Raw genomic sequence first — 14,712 nt, forward strand, 5'->3', positions numbered from 1 at the left:
CTTGAATCACTACTCTTCATTGCATAGTATTCATCATACAGGCTTTCATTGCAGGAAGGCTGTCCTCTTATTGATTGACAACTGATGTCTGATTCCCTAACTCACAAACAACAAAAGCCATGCAAAATCTCTTTCCTTTGCAAGCTGCCCACGTCCACCTCCCATCACAACAGGATGGGGGGATGAACTCCAAATCTCCCTTTAAGGATAAAGCTCATTTCATAAATCTCATTTCTCACCTGGCTCAACATCTTTGGGACTTCTTTGAGACCCTGGACTGGGGTATCTTCAACACACTACAACCTGTTTTCATCATTTTTTTGTGTGTTGTTTTCCTCTTTTAGACTCTGAGGTCCTTAATGCTAAGAGAGTTCTAAAAACTGTCAAGAAAAAGATTTTCAAATACAATGGAAAGGACACAGAAATATGCAAGACTATTCCAAATCCACTAGAAATGAGAAGGTAATGGAAGAAAATGTTCCAGAAAGGAGTGAAGCTCAGTACACAGCCCAGGGAGATTTGTCCTCCAAATAGGAGCTTAGCGATGTGGGACAAAAAGTGGATGGATGTTCAATGCTAAAAAAAAAAGAGTCAAATATTTTTAGAAAGAAAGTCAGAACTGAAGATATTATTTATTTCTTTGCACCCCATGAAAATTTTGCAAAAATTAACCATGGACTAGGGTAGAAACAGGTTGCAAACAAATGTAAAAAAGCAGAAATTATCAATATATCCTTTCACTGCATAATAAAATAAGAATGGAAATTGGTTCAGGATCAACAAAAGATTCAAGCTCAAATGGAGATGTAACAATGATATTTACACATTTAATACTATCCTATTGAAATTATAGGGGCAACTAGGGGGCAGAGTGGATAGAATGTTGGGCCTGGAATCAGGAATCTGAGTTCAAATTCAGCCTCAGACCTTTACTAGCTATGTGATCCTGGGCAGGTCATTTAAACTCTGTTTGCCTCAGTTTCCTCATCCGAAAAATGAGCTGGAGAAAAAAACCACTCCAGTATCTTTGCCAAGAAAACCCCAAATGGGGTCACAAAGAGTTGGACATGACTGAACAACATCAATAGTAATAACAACAAATTATGAAGGAGATATTTTACAGGGCTGAAGAAAACAACAAAATTCATTTGGAAAAATGAAAGACCTACAATAATATAAAGGGGAATGATGAAAATAAGTAAGGATAGAGGTGGAAGAGCACTTCCAAACATCAAACTATAGTATACATAATTGGTCATCAAAATCCTGTGGTATTGGACAGAGAGAGAGAGAGAGAGAGAGAGAGAGAGAGAGAGAGAGAGAGAAGGAGGGAAGGTGGGAGGGAAGGTGGGAGGGAGAGAGGGAGGGAGTCAGAGGAAGATAAATGAATGGAACAGATTAAACAAAGGAGATTTAGAATCATTAGAACTCAGTAACTCCATCTTTGATAAAGTGGAAAAAAGAATACTTAGGGTAAAACTCCTTATATGGTTAAAAAAAACTGCTGAAAAAAGCTGGAAAACAGTCAGGAAGGAAATTAGGATTTGATCAACATCTTACACAATACTCTACAATACATTCTATATAGATGTCACTATTGTTGTTCAGTTAATTCAGTCATGTCTGATCCTCTGTGACCCCATTTGGTGATTTCTTGGCAAAGAAATTATCAAAGAAAAGAGAACTGATACCAGAGGGTAAAATAGAAATTGAAAGAATCCACTAATCACGTCCTAAAAAAGATTAAAAATTAAAACTTCCAGGAATATTATAGCCAAATTCCAGAGCTCCCAGTTCAAGGAGAAAAGAGTACTAGCAGACAGAAAGAAGGAATTCAAATGTCATGGAGCCACACTCAGGCTAACACAAAAGTGAGTACCTTTTACATAAAAAAAAAAAATCAGAGGGTGTGGAATATGATCTTCAGCAAGACAAAGGAACTAGGATTATGACCAAGCATCACATGCTGAGAAAAACTGAGTATGATCCTTCAGGGGAAAAAATGGATATTCAATTAATACAGGACAATCAAGCCTTCCTGATGAAAAGATCAGAGCTGAACAAAAATTTGATCTTCAAATACAAGACACAAGAGAAATATCCAAAAGCAAACAGGAAAGAGGAAACAGAAGAGCCTCAATAATTTTAAACTGTTTACATTCCTACACTGGAAGATGATACCTGTAACTCTTAAGACCTGTAGGACTATTAGTGCAATTAGAAGGAGTATACAATGACAGTATACGTTGACTGTGATGGGATGATATTCAAGAAAATAAAATTAAAGAGTAAGAAAGAGAATTGCACTCCAAGAAGAAGGAAGAGAAAGGTAGAAGGGAGTGAATTATCTCACGTAAAAGAGGCAAAGAAGAGCTCTTACACTGAAGGGGAAGACGGGGGAGGTGGGAATGGCGGGCTTGAGGCTTACTCTCATCAAAATTGGATCAAAGAGGGAATAACATACATGTTTAAATAGGTATAGAAATCTATTTCATCCTATAGGAAAGTAAAAAGGGACAGGAATAAGAGGGAGGGGGCTGATAGAAGGAAAGGTAGGTAGGGGGAGGCATTTGTCAGAAGCAAAACACTAGTGAGGAGAGAGGGAAAGGGAGAGAGAAATGAGGGGAAATAGAATGGAGGGAAATACAGTTATCAAAACGGTAAATACAAATGGAGTGTACTCACTCATAAACAGCATTACTAGATGTAAAATGGATAATTTTGACTGTATTAAATTAAGAAGGTTTTTTCAGAAAATCAATGCCATCAAAATTAGAAGGAAATTTGACAACTGGGAAAAAATTTACACCAAGTGTCCCTGATAAAGGCTTCACTTCTCAAATATATAGAGCACTGAGTTAAATTTATAAGAATACAAGTCACAACCCAACTGATAAATGGTCAAAGGATATGAATAGGCAGTTTTCAGACAAACAAATCAAAGCTATTTATAGTCATATAAAAATTCTCTGTATCAGTATTGATTGGAGAAATGAAAATTAAAACAACTCTAGGTTACTACCACATACCTATTAAATTGACTAATAAAACAGAAAAGGAAAATGACAAATACTAGAGGAAAGTGGGAAAACTGAGACAGTAATGCACAGCTCTTGGATTTGTGAACTGGTCCAACCATTCTGGAGAGCAATTTGGAACGATACTCAAAAGGCTATTAAACTCTGCATAACCTTTGACCCAGAAATAACACTACTAAGTCAGTATCCACAAAAGATTTTTTAAAAACAGAGAAAAGGACCTATTTATAGGAGGGTATTTATAATAGCTTTTTTTGTGGTGGCAAAGAATTGGAAATTGAGGAGACGCCCTTTAATTGGGGAATGCCTTTACAAGTTGTGGTATATGATTGCAGTGGAATACTGTTGTGTTATAGGAAATGACAAGCAGGATGATTTCAGAAAACACTTAGAAAGATTTACATGAACTGTTGCAGAATGATGTGAGCAGAACCAGAAGAACACTGTACAAAGTAACAGCAAAACTGTATGATGAACAACGGTGAATAACTTAGCTATTCTCAGAGATACCAGGATCTAAGGACAATCCTAAAGGACTCATAATTAAAAATGCTCTCTTTCTCAATAGAAGGAACTGATTGAGTCAGAATAGAGACCTAAAGCATATTATCTTTCACTTTCTTTCTTTCTTTTTGGTTCAAGTTTTCTTTCACAAAATGACTAAGATGGAAATGTTTTATATGACTGCATATGTATAATCTGCTTCTGATGGTTTACCCTATGCAGAAGGAATAATAGAAAAGAGGCAGGTAGAGAATTATGATCTCAAAATCTAGGAATAAAAATTGGTTTATATGTAATTGGGGGAAAATGAAATACTATTTTAAAAAAGACAAATAGCCAATGGCAGTTATGACAGTAGATAGAGTGCCAGGACTGGAATCAGGAGGATCTGAGTTCAAATTTAGCCTCACACACTTACAAGCAATGTGACCCTGGGCAAGTCACTTTACCCTGTTTGCCACAGCTCCTCCTATGTAAAATGCACTGGAGAAAGAAATGGCAAACCACTCCAGTATCTCTGCAAAAAAAAAAAATCCATTGTATGACATAGAGTCAAATATGACTGAAACAAGTGAAAAACAACAAATAGCCATTCCCCAACAGAAAAATGGTCAAAGCCCCACCCCCAAGCAATTTCATGTGAACCCACCTGCACAGCTGGAGACAAGTTCTCAGACTTAATTTGGCTTTACTATTGGTTGTTCTGTTTGAATGCAAGTGAGGAAGTTAGCCTCTATTTTGATTTTGCATTAAAATAACTCAGCCAGCAATCAGGCAGGGGTTTTTATTTTTTTGCCAGATACCAAGTGAATCTGTTGCAAGGCCAGCACCCAGGAGACTGTGGGTCTGTCTTTTGGATCCCTGTGTTTGCATGTAAAGAATGTGAGTAACAAAGGGTGTACGTATTTATAATTTTTTTATACGTGTTGTAAGACATGAGGGGGCAGCAAAACCCAGTTGTTTTTTTTTTATGGTGAACAGATGTATATTTTGATAACAGCTATTCCAGATTCAGTATTGTGAAAGTGGGGGGAGGGTGACCACTAACAAATTCCATTGCCTATTTCAGAGAATGTTTGTAATGCGAAAAGAACTGAATTAAAACTATTTTATAACAAACAAAAAAAAGAAAAGAAAAATGGTCAAAGAATATGAACAAAAAACTCCCAGAAAGAATTACCAAGTATTCCCAACCATATGAAAAAATGCTCTAAACCATTAATAAGAGAATAGTAAACGAAATCAACACTAAGGTTCATCTCGTACTCCATAAAATTGACAAAAATGATAAAAAATGGAACCAGTCAGTGTTGGAGGAGTTGTGGAAAGATGGGCACACTAATACATTGTTGATGGAGCTATGAAATGGGAGATCATAAAGATCTCAGTTCAAAACCAGCCTTAGACATTGACTAGTTATGTGACCCCCATTGGTAAGTCACTGAAACTCTGTTGGCCTCAGTTTCTTGAACTGTGAAATAAAAAAAATAAGAACACATACCCTACAGGGCTGTTGTGAAGATGGTGGATTTTGGGGAGAAACTAAGTCACTCCATTGTGTATTTCCCTTCGAGCCCGATACCTCTTTGATAAGAACTGAGCATTTCCTTCAGTATCCCCCTTTCTACCATTGGAAAAGAAAACTCCCAGAACTTCAAGTAGTTCCCCAAACTCAACCTTTCCCCATATCCTCTCAAGGGAAGTACAAGGTCCTTAACAAATGCTAATTAATTAACAGGTGAAGAAGGTACTCTTTTCTTTGGCCTCCTCCAGATAGCTCTGGTAAGGGCCTTTGACCATGTGGATGTGACCCAGAAGCCAACTTAACGAGTTTTCTTGAGTTGCCATATTTTCCAGAAGTGTGCAGGAGGTCAGGAACACCCCCAGCCCCTGATCATAGTATTTGCTCCTTTCACACCTCACTGCCTGCTCAGTGTGGCCTTCAGACTCAAACCAGCTACAAGACAGGGGCCAGTCAGTGTGCACCAGATGGATGCACCAGACAGAGCTGTTTGTGCACTCACACCCTGGGGGGTAGGCAGAGCATCCTGTCTTCCAGGTCTGGCAGGAAGAGCTTGGCAAAGAAGCAAGTGATGAGGGGGAAGCAGTTCTATGGATATGTGGGGAAGGGGTGCTAGACATGGCAAAGGAACAAAGACAAGAACCCTGCAGAACAGAGAGGAATGAGTGAAGTGGTCTTCCTTGTGACAGGAATCCTGTGAGAACACTTTAATAAAAAATCCTCACAGAGGAGGGCAACAATTGGGGGCAGGAGGTAGTTAGTGATTGTAATGCTATTGTGCCATGAATCAGTTCAACTTACAGAGAACAAGGTGGTATTGTGACTACTGTTTTCAATTTCCTGCCTATTTTGGCAAAGAAACAATCCACAGGTAGGAGATGGCCAGCATCATAGACAATACTCTTTGTCTACGGAAATGGCCTCTTTTGTGGATGTTGGTCAAGTCTGTAGACAGAGTGCACTCACCTGGGGTGGGGGTCTGCAGCTCCCAGGGGCCATTCCCTCTGGCTTCATGTTCCCTGCTTGGGCCAGGCCTTGGTCTTCTGCAGACTGAGCAGGGGAGGGAGAAGGATCCCAGGGCAGGAGGCTAGCCTACAGGGATTTACAGAGGGTGAGGCCCTGCCCTGAGGACAGAAAATGAAACCTCCAGATAGGGTCCAGCTTTGAAAAAGAAGATGGTCCTACCTTCTCCTGCTCCTCTTCTTTCACCTTCCTTTCTCCCATTCTCCTTAAGAGAACCAAGAAGCAGAAGGGACTTGGGATCCCAGAAGGGACGAGAACAATCAGAGCCTCAATGGCTCCTGAATCAGAGATCTCCCACTGACTGGATATGGGACCTGAACCCTAAAAGAGCAACCCAGCTCCAGAACTTTCTCACACATCCAGACCTAGATACTCAATAATCCTTTCCATCGTCCTTTCATGGTGGCCCTTTACCCTTGCATTTGAGGTTCACTCAAGCTCTTCACTTGTCCTTCACTGAAGACGGGATTCCTGGGTCCCTGCGGGTAAGGTTTGAATTTTGGGAAAAGGGGACCCAATTTTAAATCTAGGGAGGGTGACCCTGGACTTCTGAGAAGTGATTGGGAGTCTGGAAGGGAGTTTGCAGCAGAAAGCTTGTCCACTCGCCAGGCTAGGGAGGGAGGATTGCTCTACGTGGACCTGGACTCACCACAGGGTCAGAGGAGGAGGATGAGACCCAATGGTATAAACAGCTAGCAGAAGCCAGCAGATCTGTGAGGGGCTGGCTCAGACCTACCTGGGAGCTGCACCTACAGGGCTGGGGTGCAGAAGGCAGAGATCTCAGGTCCAAGTGAAGGCAGTGTGATCTCAGCTCTGAGGGAAGAAGGCAGAGAGATCTCAGCTCCAGGGAACGCAAAGAAAGTTCAGCTGCAACAGGAGAAGGCCAGGCAATCTCAGCACAAGTTCCAGTTTTCAGCCAGTCCACTCTGGGAGGGTCCTCCCACCCTCTGAGGCCTCAGGAAGGGTTGTTTCCTCCAATCACACTCAGGGCCAGGTGCTCAGGACCCTTTCTGCCTCTCCTCCCCAAGCCCTGCCCTCCATCACCAGGAATGCCTGGGCCGGGCCACTGGAGTGGCCTCTCTTCAGCCCTAGACTCCTCCCAGGCCTTGAAACTCCACCCCAGAGCTCATTTTCCACCTGGGCCACCACCCAGCAGGCTGGTCTTCTCTGAGAGCTCCTCCTGCCCCATCACCCTACTACCTGATTTCTCATTGGAGGAAAGATTCAGGACTTTAGGAGTTGGGAGGGGGAGAACAAGAAAGAGGCAACCAGCAGATTTCCAGGAAAGCAAGGTATTCACAGTCAAACAGAGCCTTGTTTCAGAAGGCAGGTTGTTCACAAAATGCAGTCAGTTTGATTAGCACATTTCTCCTAGTTTAAATTAGAATGTGGCTCCTTTAAAGTCAGATCCCAGCAGGATAAGTGCGATGTTTGACCAGCTAAGGGCAGAGCCACCCTCAATGTGAAGTACACTTAAAACTTGGTATTTAAGGGCATGTGTTTAGGAGCTGAAGGAATAAGAATTAAATGTAACTGCAGCAGAATTTCCCTTGGCTCCTCTCTGAATGAAATCAGCCCAGAGGGTCAATCCCTGAAGATGATTCTAACCAAGATAATCAAATGAATTGATGTTGTTTTATGGCAATTTTGTTTCCTGTATCAACGTTGTAACAGTGTTTATGTTGTTGTTACGCTCCAAATTATATATGCTCTTAATTTGAAAAAAAAAAAACATTTCAAGACAGATACGCCATTGCACTCTTAGAAAAGGAACTTGTCTTTTGATCTGAATGCTGTGAAATTATCAAGTTGTAAGACTGTGGTTACAATGTTTCCAAACTTCTCTATTTAATTGGCTATATTTTGCTTTAAAGTGAATAATAATAATTTACTCTTTGAGAAAAGTACAAAGGACCTAGTAAATTCTCCATTTATGCTTTCAACCTGATTAAAAAGGCAAAATGTAAAACAAGGAGAATTAAAAGAATTCTGTTATATTATGTCAAGCTAGAAATATCTTAAGGGGCTGATCACCTTAGGTCAGGAAGGAATTCAAGATGGAACCAGATTTTATCGACACATTTTGTAATGAGATAAAAACAATCTGGCTAGATCCAGGACAGTAAAACAGGATAGGCCATCACTTCTCAGCACCTCCCCTGTTACCAGGACATGAGGGCTACCAGGTGCAAACAGGCAGTGGGTGACTGACTAGGTGATGATTTGTCATCTGCTGTCATTTGTCAACCAATGGGATTCTCTATTTTGTGTAGACCTTCCTGGAGTGTCAAGGGCAAGGTCTATCCACCAATAAGACTCTATAGTTTTGGTCGCTTGTACCTATATTGTCTGGATATCAAGCACTATAAAATGAAGGCCCAGGAGGAAGGGGGCATCTGAGATAGGGAGGATGACTGGAGGTCCACTAGGTTAGAGAAGGCCACAGGTCCTTTAACAAAGTGCCATTGGGTCAATTTCTGTTAGGTTGGCAGTTTTTTAGGTAGGCAATTTTTAATCCCCATATTTCACTCATTTTAATATTTATAGAGAATTAAGAGTAACAATGTGGGGAAAGAAGGGTTCATTCATTAAAAATGTAATATTGTATCAACTGGGGTGAGAGCAAATGCATAGAAAAGACTTGGACAGCTTATTTATGAAAAACGATTATTTAAACCAGCTGCCAGAAATCTAGAAGATTGGGATCAGGAGTCAAGAGGCAGGGTGACAGCATAAAAGAGTGGCCACTTCTGCAAATCTTTTAATGTTTGGGAGAGCTCATCTATTTTTCAAACCTGATACCAGGAGACACAGATTTGGCCAAAGTACTTGGCATATGATGCTCTTCCATATCGAGCAGGATGATAAGATTCACTTTATTCAAAGTTCTTTTCTTGTCAATAAAAATCTCTTTTCATTTTTTGCATTTTGATTTCTTATTAAAAATATCTGATTTATGTTCAATTTTAATCTATATTTCACTTATAGCTTCCTTTATATTTATATTTATATTATTGGGATTCTGTACAATTAAAGAATTTACTAGACTTTTCTTAATTTTTTAGATTCCCAAGAACTAAAAGCTGGGTCTCCTTAGATATTATTCTTTATCTTATCATATATATTCATATTATGAGCAATCACTGGCCAAAAGGCCATCCCTTCATGGATTTATAGTTACAGTTATACCTTCCACATAATGGGGACTAGGGGCACTGCACCCCAGCAATCTGGAAAGTCTGCAGAAAATGCTTTAGCCCTTCTTTTAGTACCAGAGATGAAGTCTGAATATGTTCATTTTCTTTTATGGGCTATTTACAATACCTTCAAGTTTGGATTAAGGATTTGGTCATAGCTCTGTGTCATCTACTGTACTTTGGGTTTCATTTGTGGTTTCCACAAAATTCCCACTTAATTTCTTATGCTGAACTGCTCTATGTGGAAACTGCCATGGAGAAAGTTGTGATGTGGAAGGGCTAACTGTAATCTACTGCATCCCTATCTGGTTGTTAACAGAAGCACCTACACATCTCTTTCCTTCTGCATCCTCCCATATTCTCTCTTTCCCACCTTGGGTAGAGCTCATGTACTCCAAACCTCCATGTAAGGAGACCATCACCTCACACATCTCCATATTTTGCACCTGGCTGCACTATTTCTGACAGACATTGCCACCATGTCCCACTGTCTTTTGCCCCAAAACTCTTCCTTTGGTGTGTTGTCTTCCCCTTGAAAGTGTAAATGCCATGGGGACAGGACAATCTCCCTTTCTATTTGAATTCCCAGGCCTCAACACAGTGCTTGGCACATATTACAGGCTTAATAAACACTTATTGACCAGTAACTATCCAAACACTCTCATCTGAGGATCTTGTTTTTTCTTTTGCTTTAACAGCTCACCATGACCCAGCCATCGCCAACTTTTTCACTCTTCTTAAACCTTACTTCCTGTTATCTACTCTTGGATCCAATGACACTGGTCTCCTTGTTATGCTAGGAAGAAGACACTCCATCTCTAGGCTCAGGGCATTTTCCCTGGCTCTCCAAAATGGCCTGGAATTCTCTGCTTCCTCATTTTGGCCTCCCAGGTTCCTTCAAGTCTCAACTAAAATCCCACCTGCTGTAGTGTAGGAAGCCTTTCTCAACTCCTCTTCATCCTAGTGCCTTCCTCCTTTTAATTATATCCTATATAGCAGTCTACAGCTTATGTGTTCATATTTGTGTGCTTGTTCTCATCCCCATGAGACTGTGAGCTCCCTGAGGGCAGACACTGCTTTTTGGTTCTTTTTGCATGACCTCTACTAGGCACAGTGCCCTATACACAGTAGGCACTTCATAACTGTTTATTGAAAAACTTCTTCCCACCAGATGCAATGTCTTCAACTAGTCTCCACAGGCAGCTCTTTCCCACCTTGCAATCCCTTTCATTTGGGGAACAAGAAGTACTCAACTGTTGCACAGCTTTTGTGTTTGACAAGGCCAAGAAAGGACAAATAACACCCAAAGGCTATAGGTTCCCGACTGCTGCTCTAGAAGCTTGGAAAGCTCAAGATAGATGACATTATGTGAACTGATAGAAGAGATAGAGAAATTCCTGCCCAAGCATTGAACCATAGCTCACATTTAAGCAAAGGGTAAAGGCATCCAGTTGGCTGGTAAGGGATAGGAATTAAGGGTTGGATTGATTTAGGTTATAGGAGGTTAATGGGAATAATAGTATGATGTAATGAATAGTGAGAAAAACTAAAATGATGCTGTATCATTTAATAATTGATTCTACTCTGTAATGGACATGTTACACAAATAACACTAGCACACAGAATGGCTGCTAGCACAGTTTCAGTCTTGATCTGCTCAGACAGGAAAAACAGCCTTGAAAGGGCAGTAATAAACTTTATTCTAGTCTAGTTTTCTCTAACACAGTATTGCTGATATTAAGCACCAACTCCTACAGCATTCCCTAATCACCCTTCTCATAGAAGCAGGTGAGAAGAGGGGGCAACCACCCTTATATCTAGATGGAGTCCATCAAGACAGGCACAACTTGTGCATTCAACCATAAAGGTTCCCCCACTCACTGACCAATGCCTGGTGGGGTTAGCCTCTGGGAGCCCCCTTGAACTGTCCTAGAATCTTCCCACTTGATGAGACCTTTGCCTGAGGCCCTAAGTGTTTCATTATTGCTAGGCCCAAATCTGTTACTCTAAACCTAGCCTAGCCCTTCATTGTCCAGCTACCTCTCACCCTTGCTCCTATCGAAATATCTATGCCCAAATCTGTTACCCTTAAACTAGCCTAGCCCTCCACTGTCTGTCCTCTACAGGTAGCCTTTAGCTGTTTCCTACCCTTCATGCCATTCCTGGAATCTGACCTCTAGTCACCCCAGTCCCATCAAGATCCTCCTTACACTCCTCCTCAAGACCCTCCCTAAATCCCTCCTCCCATCACCCCAGAACCACCCCTAGATCCCTCCCACAGTCTTTCTGTATTCAAAATCCATCTTGCCTCCGTGAAGGTGCTCAGATACAGCATAGCTCAGCAGATTGAATCTCGCCAGCTTGCCAATAGAGCATTACAAATGGCGAGATTTCTTAAAACTCTACCCAATATGGTGACTCTTTCATAAACTTTGTTTTTCTTTGGCTGTAAGACCTGAATCAAATTTATTCTAGGAGGACCTGGCATGCCAGTGTTTTGAGATCCTGAGAACCCCTAAACCTCAATATATGGTTCCCCGACCTCATCATGCCCGCCTGTTTTATAGGGCAACAAAGAAGGCATATTGCCAGTAATAGCCTCACAAGCTTACATCACCTCATCCCTGTATCTCACTGCACAGTAGCTGCTTACAGTCTCAGCATACATGTTTATATTGTTTATCATTATATAATGCTGGGCAAGCATGGTGGAGATGTTTGAACCATGAGTCTGGGGAAACTGAGATTGTTATGGCCCTAGATCCTGGGAAACTGAACTCTAAGAAATAATAATAAAAATCCACATTACACACACTAAAATCCATCTTACACTAAAATTCACCTTACTGACAGGACACTATTCCCAATTTTGTCAAGACCCATTTCTGAGTTAAGCTCAAAAGTGTTGTCTCTCCCAGTAAGAACTAAAGGCACAGTTGAGTTAGATGATAACTCCAACCTGTCCTTCCCCAACTCCATCTGCTTGCTAACCAGTTTTACCTGGGACCCCTGTTTCATTTACCTGTAAACAGAAACCAGTTTAGGCTGAGCACCTCCCCAAAAGACAATTCTCTGCTCTTTTTGCTCCTCCTAAAAAACAGGTGGTTTGGTCTCCCCAAAAGGACAGCTGGTTGGGTGATCCTGATTGAGTGGGTTTGATTTTCTAGCCAAGAGTACTAGAGGCAGTTGAGGCCCAAAAAGAGATGAACATTCCTTAATTCTCTGAGAGGAGCAATCAGCCACACCTGAAGGCCAACCCACTTCTGCAGGGAGGAGCAAATTGTAAGGCTTCCCAACCATCCCACCCTCTCATTTCCTGTGTCTCAATGTAATTTTTTTTTTCCTGTACCATTTGGGTCACTGACCTAACTGAGGAGGTCAGTCTGATCCACTTTATTAACAGTTGTAAATGTCACTGTTAACAGATACCCCTCTCCCCACCAGAAAAAGAAAACTTCTTGCATTCTCTCTTCCTGAAAACCTTTTCATATAATCTTAGAGAGGCTTCTTTCCTCCACTGTTATAACTGTATGACTCTTGAAGACCTCATTTGGGGTTTTCTTCGCAAAGACACTGGAGTATTTTCCCATTTCTTTCTCCAGCTCATTTTACAGTTGAAGAAACTGAGGCCAACAAAGTTAAGTGACTTGCTCAGGATCACACAGCCAGTACCTGAGGCCAGATTTGAAATCATGAAGATGAGTCTTCCTGATTCCATGTCCAGTGCTCTATCCACTGGGCCACTTTTCAGTCCCCCACTTAACTTAAGCCTATACAAATGGCCGTTCATCTTCAATCTCCTGAAAGTGCTCTCTCCAAAGTGATCGTTGAACTCTTTAATTGCCAGATTTGTTGGTCTTTTCTCAGCCCTAATGCTATTTGACCTCTCTTCCTCATTCAATACTCCTAACCCCCCATCTTCTACAAGTGTCCACTCTGTTCCAGCCACACTTACTTTACAAATATTATCTCATCCTAACACTAACTGTTATGTTGGCAGGTCCCACTGCTACCATTTTACAGTAGAGAAAATTGAGACCAACTCTCTAGGAAGTGTCTGAGGCCAGATCTTACCTCAGGTTTCCCTGAATCCAGACCCAGAATTCGATTCACTATAGGTGTGCCACATAAATCACAGGCTGCATTTTGGACTGCCCTGTTCTAGACTGGCTTCTGATTTTCTATGTGTGTATGTGTGTATGTGTCTATATATAGATGTAGTTATTTACAAAATGCCTCCTGTTTTCCTTTTCAATTCTTGGCATCCCAAGCACCTATAAGTTGCTTGGTTCACACCAGATGCTTGTTAACCCTAAAAGTTTGGTTAAAGGAGGCAAACAGACTAGGTGATAGAAAAATTTCTATTACTTGGGCATTTATGCATTTATTCTCTTTAAACTTAGCAGACAAGACCATACATGCATGGATTGAGCCAGACCAAGTCTGACTGCCTGAACAAAGAAATGAGAAAAACTTCTATACATTTTTCCTAGTCCCGACTCAGCATGCCTGTATTACATCACTTTTATGACCCCCATTTATATTTAACCACGATACAAGACAAGGATTTTCCTTAATGGAATAGGTTGTAAATACAATAAGTCAAGATAGTTGATAAAGTGTCAATTGGAATTACAACCCAGGATTTCTGTGTTTAATTTACCATTAACATTCCATAACATAGACTATGCCTATAAAATATTAAGATAAGAAAAAGTCACATAATTCAAGATAACGTCTGGGGTCAGGGTTTTCACCCTTAATGGGCATGGATGGAGGAAAGAATGCTCCATCTGGGTGTGTTGACAAAAGAAGAGGCATCTCTGAGTTTACTCAGAGAACAAAGAGACTGTTAGGATCAGGCTTTTCTTCTGGTTAATCAGTTCAGACTCTGAGTCTTATTGAAATTACAAAAATAATATAAAATGGTATTAAATGATCCACATGCTTAATAAACCTTGCTGACTTGTTAACTTGACTAAACCAGTGAGGGTAGTTTAGCAAGTGAGCTCTTTGAGGGCAGGAGTTATTTCACCCCACTTTGTACCCCTAGCACTTGGCACAATGCCTGGCACATAATCAATGCTGGTTGAATTACCATGAGTGAGTCCCAAGATCATGGGGCTTGGAGCTATTTTCTTATTTTCTGCATTCTAAGATATGAAAATACCAATTGTATTCAAGCAAGGGGTTCTGATTTGAATCAAGGCTGGGATCTCCTAAGACTGAGATGGCTCCAACATCTAGCTTCCATACATGATATTTCAGGCAGACTTTTATAATTTTCCTAAACCACTACATTACTCTCTTTAGATTCCAAGGTGATACAATTTTATGGCCTTGTCCAAAAGAATGTCCCAAGGTATCTAAGTGCTGAGTCACCAAAGAACGCCCCACATAAGGAGAATTTATAGGCTCCTTTTTACTT

At 40.8% G+C, this 14,712-nt stretch overlaps 1 protein-coding gene across 1 annotated transcript in view; it reads right to left on the reverse strand.

Moving 5' to 3' along the window:
• LOC118842731 (zinc finger protein 420-like) overlaps positions 1 to 14,712 on the reverse strand; it is a 57,688-nt gene that overhangs the window by 15,402 nt on the left and 27,574 nt on the right. Inside the window, exons 7-8 of the mRNA XM_036750105.1 lie at positions 6,250 to 6,408; positions 6,031 to 6,156 (exon numbers count right to left, since the gene is read on the reverse strand). Of these exons, the coding sequence (XP_036606000.1) occupies positions 6,031 to 6,156; positions 6,250 to 6,408 (285 nt within the window). The remainder of the gene's footprint in view (positions 1 to 6,030; positions 6,157 to 6,249; positions 6,409 to 14,712) is intronic.

Source organism: Trichosurus vulpecula, chromosome 3 (assembly GCF_011100635.1).
Source record: "Trichosurus vulpecula isolate mTriVul1 chromosome 3, mTriVul1.pri, whole genome shotgun sequence".
Taxonomy (NCBI): Eukaryota; Metazoa; Chordata; class Mammalia; order Diprotodontia; family Phalangeridae; genus Trichosurus; species Trichosurus vulpecula.